The sequence below is a fragment of the Enhydra lutris genome, unplaced genomic scaffold (assembly GCF_002288905.1).
Source record: "Enhydra lutris kenyoni isolate GAN:26980312 unplaced genomic scaffold, ASM228890v2 scaffoldscaffold8, whole genome shotgun sequence".
Lineage (NCBI taxonomy): Eukaryota > Metazoa > Chordata > Mammalia > Carnivora > Mustelidae > Enhydra > Enhydra lutris.
Window position 1 is genome coordinate 13,794,977 of NW_019154092.1, and position 17,003 is coordinate 13,811,979.

The 17,003-nt window shown below is 39.2% G+C and overlaps 1 protein-coding gene across 2 annotated transcripts in view; it reads left to right on the top strand.

Moving 5' to 3' along the window:
* Positions 1-17,003, top strand: part of LOC111142445 (lipin 2) — a 79,573-nt gene that overhangs the window by 29,817 nt on the left and 32,753 nt on the right. For both annotated transcript variants that reach the window (XM_022495593.1, XM_022495592.1), the window contains exon 2: positions 14,137-14,337. In XM_022495593.1, coding sequence (XP_022351301.1) covers positions 14,146-14,337 — 192 coding nt within the window. In that variant the 5' untranslated portion in view covers positions 14,137-14,145. The remainder of the gene's footprint in view (positions 1-14,136; positions 14,338-17,003) is intronic.

Below are 17,003 nucleotides of genomic sequence, written 5' to 3' on the forward strand. Positions count from 1 at the left end.
TAAGTTAGTAGCTATAAGGTTGGTTAAAGTAGGTGTAGTGACCTTTACATTCTACTGGAGTAATTCATCTGGCATGTTCTATCTGAACTTAACAGGGTATCATAAGATGGGGGTTGAAGGACTTTCAACCCAAGGACTTAACACAATTGGGACAAGTTTAAAATGTCAACTTAATTCATCTGTGATATTAATTGAGGTTTTTGGGGGGACATGAGAAGGTGAGTTTAGTTAACATGTCTTTTCCTAGACCTGTAAACTACAGGAACATGTTTATTTGTTCCCAGTTTCATGGCTGTTATTTCAACTGTAGAAGAGTCATGATGTCAATGCCTGACATCTAGGTCAGTAAGTAAATAGAAAGAACTTCAAATAAAGTAAGTGTTTCAAAGGAAATTGTATTCTACCAACGTGTGGACTAAAGTGATGGTCATCACTGAAAGTACAACATATGGTTTCCTTAGAAACCTGCTAAGATTGTGTGCCTTTCATATGTGAAAGTGAGCCTAACAGTCAGATTTCCTGTTTTATGTTAGAGTTGCTTATGGTTATCAGTGATCACCACCAAAATAGGTTAGCCACAGTTGTCTTACCCTAGAAAGTTTAGGATGAGAATATGTTCCTTAAAACATATTTATGACCATAATGTAGTCATACCTTTAAGGCTACTCATAATAGAAAGCTTAACATTTTTCATGTATGATAGCATAGGGAAGAATCCTCATGGCCTCCTAAAAGCATTTATGAAATTCCTACTTACACATGGCCCTGAAAATGACTAAACTTAGCATTAGTGTTTTTAGGAGCTTATGGTCCCAAGATACAGTAAAAAGCCTGGGAATTTGATACAGACATATCCGAGCTTTAGTCTGTGAATCACGGTATAACTGTTTGGCCGTGTGTAAATTGCTTTATCCCCATGTAAATTGAACCCCAGTTTTCTTGCTAGTACAACACATATGGCATTTATCTCACCTAATTGTAAGGATTAAATGAGATGAGGTACATAAGCTGGCATTTGGAAGGGATAAATGTTATTGCCCTCTTCTCTTTCACCCATCACTTTCCCGTATCTAACACTAAGAGGAATATCTGAATTGTAGGTTAGGTTATATGTGTTTTTTTCCCAAGGATATGCATAGTTTAAAAAGTTTTATAATGTGAGTAATTAAAGAGTTTGAATTTTCACCAGTGTAAGTGAATCTTTAAGTAACTCCCACATATGAAAATCCAAACTTGTAAAACAATTAAATTATTGCTGCTTGTAAAATAATTTAAAGAATTTATTTTAATAGCAAACTCCTCCCAGTACACCAAAGATATTTTAAAAACAATAGCTGCAAAATCAGCCTTGCTATAGTACATCAAAGCAGTCCCACTCTTATTTACCCAAATGAAATGAAATTTTATTCACGCAGAAGCCTGTACGCAAATGTTTTTGGTGGCTTTACTTCTAATCACCAAAAATTGGAATCAAGCCAGATATCTTTCAGCTGGTAGATGGATAAGCTATGGAACATCCAGGTAGTGGGATACTATGTGCTTAACATCAGGAGACAAAATGCTGATAACCTGCCACAATATTGATTAATCTCAAATGCATTATGCTGTTTGAGAGAAGCCATATTCAAAAGGCTACATAATATATAGTTTCATTTATTGACATTCTAGAAAAGGCAAAGATTATAGAGACAGAAAACAGATCAGTGTTTGGCCACAGATGGGGGAAAGGATTGACTACAAAGGGCCAGAGGGGCATTTTGGGAAGGGATCTAGTTCTATATTTTGATTATGGTGGTTATTATATGATTGCATGGTTTAAACTATACACTAGAAAAGGGTTAATTTTAGTCTATGTAAAGTACATCTTCATCTTTAAAAAAAAGAATTGATTTTGAATATAGTTCAAGGTATAGCTATATGAAATTTTTAAAATTGCATTTCATAGCCGACTTGGCATGAACATTTAACCAGAAGTTTTTAAATGCTGATAGGTACAACCATTAAACTAATGTTGACTAAGTAATAGTTTAATGCCTTTCATTATTAACTATAAATAGAATCTTAAACTCATTACATTTCTTAATGATTTCACTTCTGTGTTTCTCTGTAGTCTCCAGTTAGGTTAAATGTTCTTGTAACATAATCTGTCCCCTCATGTATGAGTAGATTAGGCATATTTTAGGCATGACAGGAAAAAAACAACAAAATTATCAGAATTTGCCTTCATTTCAAGGCATTTTTCTGTGATTTGAGAAATGGAGGGAGAAGTGACAAGGAGAAATACAAGAACTGTTAAATTTTATAGAGCTGCAATAGTCTGAAATGATTTTGGTCACAGGAGTGATATGGGGGTTAAGACAAATAGTTAGGGCCCACTTTTCCTAGTGTGCTGCTAGCCACTTTATGATCTACACAAGGAACACATACTTCATTATGCATAGTGAAATAGAAAGATATGTGTAAAAATGAATATTTTTGTTACATTGCTGAGCCTTAGGAAAATGAAGCTGTTGCTGCTAGCTGTTTACCTTGAAGGCTGTGCCTTATAGAATTCTAATGTAGGGCATTTTCATGTAAGTAGACTCACTAATAGGAAATGGTAACCTAAGTTCTGTTTCACACGGTCTTTTCTGTCAGTCTTTGGTCATGGTATGATCATTGTCACCTTCCACCTTACCTCCGCCTCAGCTGACTTCCCCACACTGACTTCCCCTGACAGACCAGCAAGTGGTCTCTTCTCTACGTTGCTCTGGGGCTGCTCCGTGTTCTTCAGAGCAATCTGCACGGATGTTATTTGTTCTCATGGGGATATTTTTAGAATTACCTGTTGGGGGTGAGTGTCATTTTTAATTGTCACTTCCATACACTAGATTTATGCGAGTTTTTTCTGTGAAGTCTTAACCAGCATCTGGAGAAAAGCATTGGTTTCAGAATATCTGAGCATTGTTTTTGGAACATTGGATGGGTCCCTACTATTCTTGGCATTTTTCTCAATGTGTCGCTATGTGTATATATACACCTATATCTTCATTTACTTCTTGAATTTCTCTTATTTAGGTTACAGTACAAAACATTGTTTATATTTCTCCCTCTCCTTGTTGATTCTGTTCACCAGATCTTGCATTCATTGATTCATATGTTCATTGATCCGAAAATACTCATTTAGAACCTCTTGTTCCTAGTCACTGTGCCAGGGTTTGGGGAGATCGTGAAGCATACAACACTTATTTCTTTGTTGGAACTTAGAGCTTGGAAGTGGGGTAAACAGATGACTGCAGTGTGGTGAGTGCTTTTGTGCTATGGTAGGGATAGGGCAGGGCAAACACCTTGGATGCATAGAGCTGCAGACCCCTTGCCACCTGCTGCTTTCTTAACCCTTGAGCCCATGCCTCCTAGCCCCATTTCCTTTTGATCTTCTTTTGGATTGTGCTCTGTGTGTTTACAATTTGTTATGCGCATACTTTATTCCCATCTCTCCTTCATCAAGGGAGACTAACCTCCTTGTTCCTCTTATAAAATATTAGATTAACAGCCAACAGTAGTAGTTGGATGGATTGAGAAGAAAACTTAGATTGGATTTTGGAGGATTGTCCAGAAAATTATTAGGCCAGTAACTCGGGTGGAAAGTAGGGAATTCATGGTTTTTGAAGTTGAAATAGGGGACACCGTCCTTCCTTCGATTGTAACTGCTGAAAAGCCAAAGCAAATACTCGGTGTAAAACTTGGGGCTACCACTTGGGAAAAAATACATATTGCTTTGGCAGCAAAGTGTGTTTCCTTTTTTCAACCTTACTCAGACCAAGATAATTGTTCATCCACTTTGTAGATAGTGAGTATGGTGAAATCATAGAGAAGTGAACCCAGTAAGCAGAAATCTGTGCTTGCAAACTTCCTTGAAGAGACAGACTTATGTCATAACAGATTAGAAATCTGCATTTGTTGACTCACCAGCCAAGCTTAAGGCCAGCCTCTTGTTTTCTCATTTAAAAAAAAAAAAAAAAGGGACGCCTGGGTGGCTCAGTTGGTTAAGCAGCTGCCTTCAGCTCAGGTCATGATCCCAGCGTCCTGGGATCGAGTCCCACATCGGGCTCCTTGCTCATCAGGGAGCCTGCTTCTCCCTCTGCCTCTGCCTGCCATTCTGTCTGCCTGTGCTTGCTCTCTCTCCCTCTCTCTCTCTGACTAATAAATAAATAAAAAATCTTTAAAAAAATAAATAAATAAAATAAAAAAATAAAAAAAAAAAATTGTTCCGAGTTCAGGAGAGGAAGGCTTTCACTAGTTTTCTCAGAGTATTTTTTTGGTGGTGGGTGGAGGGTTATAGAAAGTTCCAGATGGCTTTGTCAGGTCAGAATCAGTATCTGCCTATCTGTATTTAAGTCCTTTGTTGCTAAACATCAGAAATGGACACCGAACCAGCCAAGCAAACAAAGAAACTTAGGACCACTCATGAGTCAGAGAAGTGATGAGAGGGCAAGGTATGGGGCTGTATGGCATCTCAGTGTCTTGAGCTGGTGGGCCTCCTGGATTATCGCTCAAATAGCTCAGCCCAGGCTAAATTATTGTCAGTTTGGCTCTCTGTACACACTTAAAGAATATCTGTCTGGGTCAGAGGTCTCCCTACCCCATCAGTCAGTTGGTGCCAACACCTAAGTCCAAAAGCACAGATATGGTTACTAGGAATTTACCTCTTTGAAGGGGTCTCTGAAAGACGAAATCATTGTGATCCAAGGAGCCTTGTTATTACTCTTTGATTTAGCCACTGCATCATGGATCTGTTCAAATTCAGAAACAGGAATATTGGGTCAGAATATTTCCTCCTCTCTCCTAACTGTCCTGAAGGTTGATGTTGAATAGTACTGGTTTATAATTAGGGAAGGAACTGCAAGGAGAGCAGTCTTCCCAGATTAGAAGTTTTATAAATGAGGGGTGCCTGGTGGGCTCAGTTGGTAGAGCATGTGACTCTTGATCTCTGGGTCTAAGTTCAAGCCCCATATTGGGTGTAGAGATTACTAAAAAATAAAATCTTAAAAAAAAATTTTTTTTAAGATTTTATTTATTTATTTGACAGACAGAGATCACAAGTAGGCAGAGAGGCAGGCAGAGAGAGAGGAGGAAGCAGGCTCCCCGCCAAGCAGAGAGCCTGATGCAGGACTCGATCCCAGGACCCTGAGATCATGACCTGAGCCACCCAGGCGCCCAAAATCTTAAAATTTTTGACAGAACCACTGCCAGTCCTAGAATTCAAGTCTTATAAAATGATCACGCCAGCTGTTTATATGAATGTATGAAATTCAAGGTCTATTTAGTTTGACAGTCTTACACGTTAAGGTAATAGATAAGCCTTAAAGGACAGGATACATACTTTAGGCTATAACAACTCGGTTTTCTCAAGCTGAATCAGGACTGAGAGGACAAAGTTCATGCAGTAGAGACTGACTTAGTTCCCAAACCTGAATACCTATCAGAATCATGGAGAACTGATCCTTAAGACCCTACTTCCAGTTGTTTATGTCTGGATTGGAGTCTGAGAATCTACATTCTTTAGCACCAAAACTTGATTCTGTTTACAGGTGCTCAGAGGACTACACTTGGAAATAGTAACCTACAGTGTGGTCCTTGTCGGTTTTCTTCACTTTGGAGGAAAAGAAGTCGGTTAGACCTGAAATGGTCCCTGACTGTGCCTTTAAACAATGGAGGTGATAGGGTTGTCCTTCTCTAGAAAGACCGTTCGTAATCTACAGGGAACTGCCTAGAAACCCAGATCCTCCAAAGAACACCTGATCCTGGCTAAATCTGTGTCTCAGGAAAGAACTATCTGAGGCTAGACAGCAGCTCTTCTCTCTGAAGAAAGATCCATGACAGCATCCAAGGCTTTAAGCCCTCTTACAGTTCTTTTTATGACACACTGTTTTGGAGGTAGCGAAAACAGGCATGGAATTTTATCATGGGATCTCTTGCTCTTACGTGGAACTATGCTTCCTTAACCTGGGTCATCTTAATTGTTAAACTTCAAAAAAAATTTTTTTCAAAACAACTTGCATTTTTAAAAAAATTTCATAAACACAAATTTTGAACCAATGCAATAAATAAAAATTTTTGAAGTTTAACCTTAGTAGGAAGTTCCCCACCAAGTCTGCCCTTCTTATTTCCATATTTAAGTTGCTTTATTCATTCAGCAGTATTTGCTGAATCCTAACTATGTGCCAGATGTGTTTCTAGCTCTGTCTAGAAATTGTGGCCTGATCCTAACCAGATGCTTCTTTTCCCTTAGCATCGCCTTGGGTCTGTCACAGGTCCTACTGATTCTCCGTCTTCTCTGCAACTTCTTCTGCCTTTACAGCCGTGCTGTCTCTTTACTTGAGTTGTTTGTAGGGCACTCCAGAATTTGGCTGGGAGACACTGGGTTTTAGTTTACAGTTTCTGTACATGGGGATGGAATGCTCCTAGAAATGAAGGAGAGCCCTGTTTCAATAATTGGAGGACAGAAGGGGACCTGCTGTGATCGTGATGAGATTTCAGGGCAGTGCATTTTAGAGGTGCTACTGTCAGCATTTTCTTGTGGACTTTAGTTTCAAGGAAATCAGATGGGCCTTAATGCATCATCTACTTTGGAGCCTTGGGGTAACGCCCTTCCCTCACTGAGGGCAAGGACTGTTCCTTCGGTGGCGGCTATTTCCTGTTTCTTATTTTAGAAAATAAGAATTAGACATATTTATAAAATAAGAAAAATTAAAAAATTAACATTTTGTTATGATGTGGGATAAAAAGCTGAGTGGTACAAAGTAAGACATTTATTTGAATTTAAATGGCCAAGAATGGCTTCTCCAGGAAAGCTGGGTTCTTTGTCAGGCTTAGTGTCAGTTGTCTGTTCTCATGCAGAGATAGCGCTGTTTTGTATAGTTTTCCATTACATATGTCTAGCGAAGTTGTAACCTCATTTAGTTCTTTGTGATCTCCATAGTGTCTGCTGGCCACAGAGAAAATGTTTTAGAATATGTCTTGACAGGATGAGGGCAAGTCCTCTGGGGGACTTTTCATCCGCAAACGCCTGACCTCCCAGACCAGGCAGAAGCTTGAGGCAGGTGCTGCTGTGTCTGTTGTTGCTGCCTTTCATCTCCTACTTTCAAAGTTCAGTTCTCAGCTGATGGTGCCCTCAGGTTCATGTTTGGCTACCTTTAAGAGACTCTGGAATTCCTGGAGGACTGTAGGACTTAAGTACAACTTGAGTTCAGCTCTGAGATCTCTTGTCCTCAGGGTTATCAATTCACCTTGAGAGCCCTGTGATTTAAGCTACCAGTGGGAAGGAGCAAGGAGGTTGAGATCCTGAGTCACAGTACAGCTGGGTTCTAATGAATAATAATGGAAAGTAGATACCTTTTGTCTCAGCCTGAATGTAAAATGAAATGAAAACTATCTGCCTTACACAACCTAAATTCTCGTTTTGAAGATCAAATGAAGTATGTTAGAGAAAGTTCTTTAAAAATATTAAGTGCTACTCAGAGGTAGAATATAAGCTTGGATGCCTGGAGGAGTTTGGTCTAGGAGCATAGGTGTAAGCTGGAATGTGTCCAAGGCAACAGTGTTCTGGTGTTTGTTTCCTGAAGTATCTAGATGTTCCTGTTCCCTCATAGCACACTCTTCACATTTGTGAGCAGAAGGTTAGAATGTTCAGGGCAGGTTCTTGGATAAAAGCTGTTCATCTCTGTCCACAAGCCCTGACCACACGTGATCTCCCAGGAGGTCAGCTTCCTAATCTTGAAGTGCAGGCCTAGCAGGAGAGAGTTAGTAGTCAGGGCTACCTCTGGTGGTAGCGTGCAAAGGAGACTACAAGGGCCAAGTAGCATTAAGTAAAAATAATATCCCAATTGCTAAAATTTTAGCATCCAACTTGCAACAAGAAATCGGGGGTTGGGGAAGGTCTTATGAAAGCTTTTAGGATCCGTGCTTAGAGGACTTCTATCATTTAGAGTTGCAGTTAAGGACATAGGTTCTAGAATCAGACTTGAGTTTGAATATTGGCTTTACCACTTAGTGTGGTGACATTAGACACTGCTGAACCTCAGTTTCCTCATATAAATGGGAATTTTTTAAATTAATTTTTTATTTTTTTATTAACATATAATGTATTATTAGCCCCAGGGGTACAGGTATGTGATTGCCAGGTTTACACACTTCACATCATTCACCATAGCACATACCCTCCCCAGTGTCCATAACCCAACCACCCTCTCCCTCCTCCCCCTCCCCCCCAGCAACTCTGTTTTGTGAGATTAAGAGTCTCTTACGGTTTGTCTCCCTCCCATTCCCATCTTGTTTCATTTTTTCCTTCCCTACCCCCCCAAACCCACCACGCTGCCTCTCAAATTCTTCATATCAGGGAGATCATATGACAGTTGTCTTCCTCTGATTGACTTATTTCGCTCAGCATAATACCCTCTAGTTCCATCCACGTCATTGCAAATGGCAAGATTTCATTTCTTTTGATGGCTGCGTAGTATTCCATTGTATATATATACCACATCTTCTTTATCCATTCATCTGTTGATGGACATCTAGGTTCTTTCCATAGTTTGGCTATTGTGGACATTGCTGTAAACATTCGGGTGCACGTGCCCCTTCGGATAACTACATTCATATCTTTTTTTTTTTTTTTTTACTACATTCATATCTTTAGGGTAAATACCCAGTACTGCAGTTGCTGGGTTGTAGGGTAGCTCTATTTTCAACTTTTTGAGGAAACTCCATGCTGTTTTCCAGAGTGGTTGCACCAGCTTGCATTCCCCCCACAGTGTAGGAGGGTTCCCCTTTCTTATAAATGGAAATATTGATACCAAACTCCAGATACTGGTGGAAATTACAGGAGATAGTGTACAGGTTTACAATAGTACTTGCCATGTGATGGACATTATGACAGTTGTAGTTGGGTTTGTTAGTAGTAGTACTGCTAACTAGTTGTTAATAGTATTGAATAAATAGATGAAGGTAAACTTAAAACTTATAGGAAACAGATTTTGATGATCCATTTGAGTGGTTTGGCATGTATCCATTTTTGTATTGATCATAATTTAGAAATTGTGGTATTTTAATAGCTCCTATATCTTTTCCTTACCAAAAATTATTTTTGATTGAACATATCACTTTTAAATAATTTGGGGCAGTTTTTATAGGAAGAGGATCTGTACTTGAAACTATTTACTGATGGATTCCATTTATAAATCTCTACTACATATCATGATGGGTTATTTAGTTTCTCTGATGTTCAGGAAAATCTGCTAGGGAAATCTTTAAATTTTTGGTAAATAATTGAATCTTGAAAGCTACTCATTTATTCCAGATACTAGTGTGTTTACTTTAAAATATTTGATAAGAAAAATCTGATGTTAGGCAGTATTGAACATTCATGAAGGACTGATTTAAATCTATTGAATTTTATGCATAAAGGGCCATTTAGTTTCTGATAAGTATTTCAGTTAATTACTGTCTTCTGATTCTTTCCATTTTTTAGTTTAGTGATCAGTAAGTACCTCTCTGTCTTGGGAGCTCCCAGTGTTTAACCCAGCCCATGGGAGCCAGTGCCTGTACCTAAACACACACTGTACATTGTACACACTGTGTATCTGTCAGGTCTGTCAGCACTACTGTGTCTAGTTTTGGATCTCCCATTTAAACAAAGTTCTCTAGTTTGTCATAAAAGTGAAAGTAAATCCAGTCATTTTAGATATTTTAAGAAGAATGCTTAGCCGAGAGTAGATGAGACCTAGTTATGCTTCTACAACAAACTCTTCTTTGGTGTAAGTGGTATCATTTAGAAAGAGGGTGGCACATATCCATTGTGAGTTCTAGTGGATGTAATATCTAGGGCTGTCTGATACAGTTATGAACTTCTTGGTGAAAGGAGTGAGTCTTTGTCAATGAAGTACCCCAACATTGAAAAACAGTATGGCAATTGATGTTTAAGAGACTTGTCTCAGCTCAGGCTGCTCTAACAAAATGTCACAGATTGGGTGGTTTAAACAACACTTATTTTTTACAGTTTGGGGAACTGGGAAGTCCAAGATAAGACACTGGCCAATTTAGTTTCTAGTGAGGGCTGTCTTCCTGGCTTGCACACAACCACTTTCTCTCTGTTTCCTCACATAATAGGAGGAGAGAACATGAGCCTTGTAATGAGGGCATTAATCCCATCGTGGAGGTCCCACCTCTTGACCTCATCTGAACCTAATTACCTCCCAAAGGCCCCACCTCCAAATACCCTCATATTGGGGGTTAGGGCTTCAACATAAGAATTTGAGGAACAAACAATTCTTAACAATACTTAATCGTCTTAAGCCTTACTTTTATTATCTTTAAAGATAGGAATAATAATATTCACTCATTCATAAGGTAGTTCTGAGATAATGCATTTTGGTACATAGTCGGGTGCCTGGGTGACTCAGTTAAGCACCTGGCTCTTCATTTCAGCTCAGGTCATGATCTCAGGATTGTGAGATCGAGCTCTGGCTCTGCGCTGGACGTGGAGACTGCTTAGGATTCTTCCTCCCCCTCCATCTGCTCCTCCTCCCCTGCCTTTAAGAAAATAGTTAAGAATTTGGTATGTAGTAAGCTCTTAAAACATCAGTTGCTGCTACAGTGGTGATTAACTTTCCATATTTCAGGGATGTGCTAGAAATGCTTTCGTGTATTTGTTGAAAGACTGGACTAGATAAATACTTTCAGTACTGAGAATCAATGAATGCATGTTTATATTTTCTTTGTGCTTGTGAACCTGAAGATGGAGATGCTGCTCTGTGAAAACCCTGCAGTTCCACATTCCTCTGTCTGTATCGGTATCTTTTTGTCCATCTGCTTTCTGATTATGTATGTATTCTTATTCTGTCTTTCCTATTCTCTGAATTTGTATCTGTCTCTCTCTGCATCCCCTCTTACTCCCTGTCACTGTTCTTGAATTCATTTTCTCTCTTCCACTGTTTTTTTCTCATCATTTGGTCTAATGAATAATTTACAGTGTATATTATTTTACTATATTTTTTTATTCTTTGTTTTATTTCTAAAGGTAGTGTCTTTGGTGAAGTGTATCCCTTAGATGTGACTGGGTACTTAATCATCTGTCTTTCTGCCCCTGTTTAGAGTTACACTTTCACAGGTGTTGAACAGGACAGGTATCAGAGGCCTGAATTTGTTCTCACTTAGCTTTATTATGGCTAGTGCTGGGCTGGACATGTAGGAATGAAGTTTTACGGTGCTAGATAATACTTAAAGAAGAAGCTGTTTAATGTGTCGTGCATGCATACAACAACCAGCTGCTTTCTCACCAGACGTAACAGTGTGGGAGCCCCCTGCCCCAGCTTAGACGGAGTGCCCTTCCTAGCAGAAGTGTGCCCCCTCATTCCTAGGGTGTAGCGAATGTTACAGCGGAAGGACTTCCTTTACTTTTGTTTTCCTAGCCTTCATAATACAGACAGAATTGTTTTATATCTGCTAAGGAAAAAACCAGTCATTTGGTAGCATATATTTTTCTACATTTAGCAACTGGCATTTACACAATAGACTTTCTTATATAACAGCGCATCCTTTAACTATGGTAATTAAAATCATTTTGAATAGATGTAGTTACACTTAATTATGGATCCCATGCTCTAGTTGATGTAAGCTCATACACATTTAGTTTATAACTTGTTTTATGGCTGAATGGAGATGCTAGAAGTTAACATTTTTTAGTTTTTTTAAAGAAAAGAATATGTATAATTGTATAATTATTTATGAAGATTTTAAAAATTTGTAACAAAACTCCTTTTTAAATTGCCATCAGTCAGTCAAGCAGTAATACAAAGATTGACTACTTGGTTGGTGGTTCATGTACATGCTGTGACAAGCAAAAAGCATGTCGTGAACATATATTACTTACAGAATATGAACATGATATGTGCAGGAAATAGATGAGTCTCCATAACAATAGAAGTCGGAAAAGGCAATCACAAAATGTTATATACCATATGATTCCACTTATATAACTTTCTTAAAAATGACAAAATAACAAAAATGAAGAGCAAATTCGTGCTTGTCAGGGATTAAGGAGAGAGTGACAGAAGTGGCTGAGTATGGCTATAAAGGCCAATAGGATGGATCTTTGTGATAATGGAAATGTTCTCCATTTTAACTGAATCAATATTGATATCCCGATTGTGGGATTGCACTAGAATTTTGCAAGATGTTGCCATTTGGGAAACTGGTTTAAAGGATACATGGAATCTCTCTCTATTATTTCTTAAAACTACATGCGGGGGGAAGCAGGCTCCCTGCTGAGCTCAGCGGGGCTCGATCCCAGAACCCCAAGACTATGACTTGAGCCGAAGGCTGAGGCTCAACCCTCTGAGCCACCCAGGCACTCCATATTGATGGTTCATTTGATCATTCCTTTATTCATTGGAGAAATCATTGAATACTTGCCTAATTTGGCCTTGCCAAATGCATTCTCCTAAAACCAAAATCACACCAACTTACAACTTTTGTAAAGGATACTGCTTCATTTAGTAGTCAGTTTAGCAACTAGTTTATATCCACAAAGTTATCTCTTCTATAAATAATTTTGGGGGCCTTGGTAACATTAGCTTTGAAATATTCAAAAAATTTTTCCGGAGTATAATTATTGTAGCTATGCTTAACAGTGTAAATCTGGTGGGTCTTGATTACACATTCAGGAGAAAAAAATGTTTGAGTGGAATCTGGGGACTCCCAGTAGGTAGTCACTCACCTGTGAGGAGTAGGGTGAGTTTCTCTAAAGGCAGATGTCCTGGGAGGCCCCTAAGTTTTCCCAATGGATTAACATTCTTTCTCCCAATTCAGCTTTGGACTTATCTGACAACATAGAATGTGATCTCTGGAAACTATTCTCAGCATGTAACTTTTGAGTTTAAGGCTCCTGAAAAGCTGAGTTTAAAGAGACAACTGTGCTTATGATGAATGACCTAGAGAATAATCTGTCTAAAATAATCTGTTCAGTAAGAGTTAACCTCTGGATTAGCAGAGCTGTGGAGGACCTCTTGTTTGGTCTGTGTCCTACCTGTCCAGAGGAGAATGATTTGCTGAATTGTGCTTGGACATGATACTAGGGGTGGTGTCTAATGAATGAAATGTGGTGGTATTTGATAACTGGAGATGAAATGAACAACCTTGGGACTGAGGAGGAGCTATTTTTTTCTAATTAGAAGTTGAGGGAGATTCAAGGAGACTTCCCCACTGGTCCTCAACACATACTATATGGTGGGCTCCCCAACCTGTGGTCCTAGCTGCAGCTGCAACAGATAATGGGGCCCAGAGGAAGCATTTCCTCTAATCCCTTGGCCCTGGTCAGGTGCATACTCCTTCCTTGACATTGACCCTTTCTGGAGGATCCTTTTCTAGCCTAGTTATCCTGATTTGACTAATTATTGACAACAAGATTAAAACCCTTTTCTGTGCTTTGTAGAACATGAATATATGTTCCAGTGAGTTGTATTCAAGCGTTGAGGGGATTTTCAAAAAAAGTAATGTTATAAATGGTTTAGATCCAGTCTAGCTCACCCAGAGTTTATTTAATCTAGCATGTCTCTGAACCATATTCTACTAATAGTTTTGTAGAAAACTCATCTCTCACTTATTTGTCTTTAGCAGAAGCAACCTGTTTTCTGATTTCTCCTGGAGGTGCTCATTGGTCATTTTTTCTATTTAGCTGCTGTGGTCAGGGTAGATACAGTTGCCCCATATTCCCAGTGATCTTGGGCAAGAGGACAGTGGTGGTAGTCTGGGTTCTTTGGTGGTTCCATGCAGATTATAAGCTTTAGGGGGAAACCACTATGGGCATCTGGCAGGATCTGTGATGATGGAAAAGAAAGGGGAACTTAGGCATGCGTGAGGCCCTGGCTGGGACAGCCTCTTGAGATACACAAGGACCACCTGATTTTGTCCTTGCATGGAAATGTGTAAAAACAGTGGTAGTGTGAGACTAATTGGTTCGAAATCAGCAAGGTTAATAATAATATGTAATATGGTATACAAATGTGCAATGTCCTTTTAATTACTACTGTTTTTTTCTCTGTCATTAGATTCATAAATGCTTTGTTATTATCTCATCTAAAAGTTTTTTTCTTGTCTTTGTAGTTTCAAACCATGAATTATGTGGGACAGCTGGCTGGGCAGGTGATTGTCACTGTGAAGGAACTCTACAAGGGCATTAACCAAGCCACTTTGTCCGGATGCATCGATGTCATTGTGGTGCGACAGCAAGATGGCACCTATCAGTGCTCGCCTTTTCACGTTCGGTTTGGGAAGCTGGGCGTCCTGAGATCCAAAGAGAAAGTGGTGAGTGCAGGGGACAGCTTGTTCTCAAGGAGGGTGAAAGGTTAGATGGTAATAGAATAAATTGTTCTTAGATGCTTTTTGGGCTCCCCGCCCCCCACGGGGGAAGAAGGAAGACACCCGTTTGATGTTGAAGATAATGGTATAAGAAGTCAACCTTTGTGTGTTGTTTTGAGGTTGCTGCTGAGTATAAGCCTTACTGTAGAAAGTCTCCAAGGGGGGCAAAAAAGGCTGAAAATTATCCTGATAGTTCTATTTGTTGCAACCCAGAAGAGCAAAATGGAGAAACTGGAGTTATAAATGGGGAAGGTTAGGTGTCTTCAGAAGGTTTCTTTACCTCATACAGCGCTTTAAACTATTTAGGGGAGGGACACCTGGGTGGCTCAGTTGGTTGTGTCTGTCTTTGGCTTAGGTCATGATTCCAGGGTCCTGAGATCAAGTCCTACATCGGGCTCCTTGCTTAGCAGGGAGCCTTCTTCTCCCTCTGCGTGCTCTTCTCCCTGCTTGTGCACTTGCTATGTCTCTCTCTCTCTCTCTCTCTCTCTCTCTCTCTCTCTGACAAATACATAAAATAAAAAATTTTATAAAATTTTTAGGGCAATACCTTCGTACCAGTTGTGAATGGGATAGATTGATATAGTCAAGAATACATTACATTTATTTAGACAAAATAAATTCCATATTTGTTTTGACAAAGCTGTTAAATCTTCTTTGTATCTAAATTTCGTTAGTAATACCAGGACTTGTCTGCAGATCTTACTGAATGCAAACCTGCAGGCCATAGGCTTGTTGGCTTTTATTTATTTTGGGGAAGATTCATTCAGAAAGAAAATAACTTGTGTTGGTTTCCTTTTTCCTACATTCTCCACCTTCAAGTAATGGAGCAATGAGAAGGTTTGTTAATGTATTTGATGTCAGTCAAATTAGAATGCTGAGCTGGTAATAAAACCTTGCAGATATATAGTATTTTTCCTTTCTAGTCTTATCCCACATTATCTACCTGAACAATTTAGGGAGATTTTGTCAGGATTTTAAAGCACAACGAAAGATCCACACCATATTGGGGCACAGAACTATATGTTAGAGGACCACCGGCATAAGTTGGAAACATCTATTTCCAGATGTTGGCTATTTTACATAGGTGATCTTATTCCTTAAAATAGAAATTCTCTCTATTTTAATTAAACTTCGGTTGTTTTGAGAATGGAAGAAACTTTTTTGTGGGTTTCACACCCCTAGATATTCTCCCTCCCTGCCCACTACCAAAACACATCTTCTTTTCTAGGTGTTATAAATCAGTTCACTAGAGAGCCACGTTGCAGTGTGGCAGTGTTTGTGTGGTCTGGCCTCTGTTCAATCATCCTTTGGAAACCAAAAGCAGTCACACAGTTCATTTAGTAACTTGGAGACTTTCCATTGCAAAACGGTGTTCAGCCACAGTTGGGCTTCTTGGAATTTTTTATTTCTTGCCAGTAAAACTAACCTATAGTACTTTCAGACTTTATCTGCTCTGGGAGAATCTGTACCAAACTGTTAAGCACTGAAATTTCCCATTAGCTGTAAAAGGATCTATTCATTAAATGGCTTATATGGCACTTTTGTTTGTTCTTCTGTGGTCAGAGTTTTTCATCAGCAGATTGGTTAAGTCTTCTGGCCTTTCAGAATGGAATCTGCAGGCTGTTGTATGTGTAGCATTTGTGTATCTATAAATGGTGTCTGGACAGACAGCATACCTCTTTCTACATGCTGTATGCCTCCAATTAAGATGTAGTACAGGGGCACCTGGGTGGCTCAGTGGGTTAAAGCCTCTGCCTTCAGCTCAGGTCATGATCTCAGGGTCCTGGGATGGAGCCCTGCATCAGGCTCTCTGCTCAGCGGGGAGCCTGCTTCTCCCTCTCTCTCAGCCTGCCTCTCTGCCTACTTGTGATCTCTGTCAGATAAATAATTAAAATCTTAAAAAAAAAAAAGATGATGTAGTACAGTTTCTGTACAAGGCTGCCCAAATGATTGTGTTAAATACCTTGTCACACCCCTGGATTTTAATATGAATCTGTCCATGAGACACAGGAAAAGAGGAAATTACTTCTTTTGCACTAGTGTCCCAGAAATCCAAAGGATGTGTTTGGGAGGAAATCTGGCTATTTAACAGCTTTCCTGTGACAGTAAAACCAAAACCATGTCTCCCTTGATATACTCAGGCAATTTGGATTAACTCTTTGTCTTATTTTAGGTCAGTTTGGATTAGGGAAAGCTATTCATTGATTTTAAACTAAGACCCCATTTACGGTGACACCTATGAAATGGACTTGAAATCATAATCATCTTTAACCCTCTGGTTAGGGGGTGATATATAATAATTTCCCCACTGTCATTGGTATGTTCTTGTTTGATAGAACACCAATACTCCCAGTATGCTTCATAACTCAAGACTTGAATTTCAGAAGGTAAACCTGAAGTTGGTATTTTTTAAATATTAATTTTGTTGATTTAACACAAAACTAACAGTTATTTATCAAGATTAAATAATGTATTAGACAGGAAGTTTCTATTGTGGGTGACAAAAATCCATCTCGCACCAGCTTAAGCAGAATTTATTGGCTTCTATAACTAAAGTCCAGGGGCATTTGAATTAAAATGGGCTTTATTTAGAGTCTGAGGGTATTATCAGA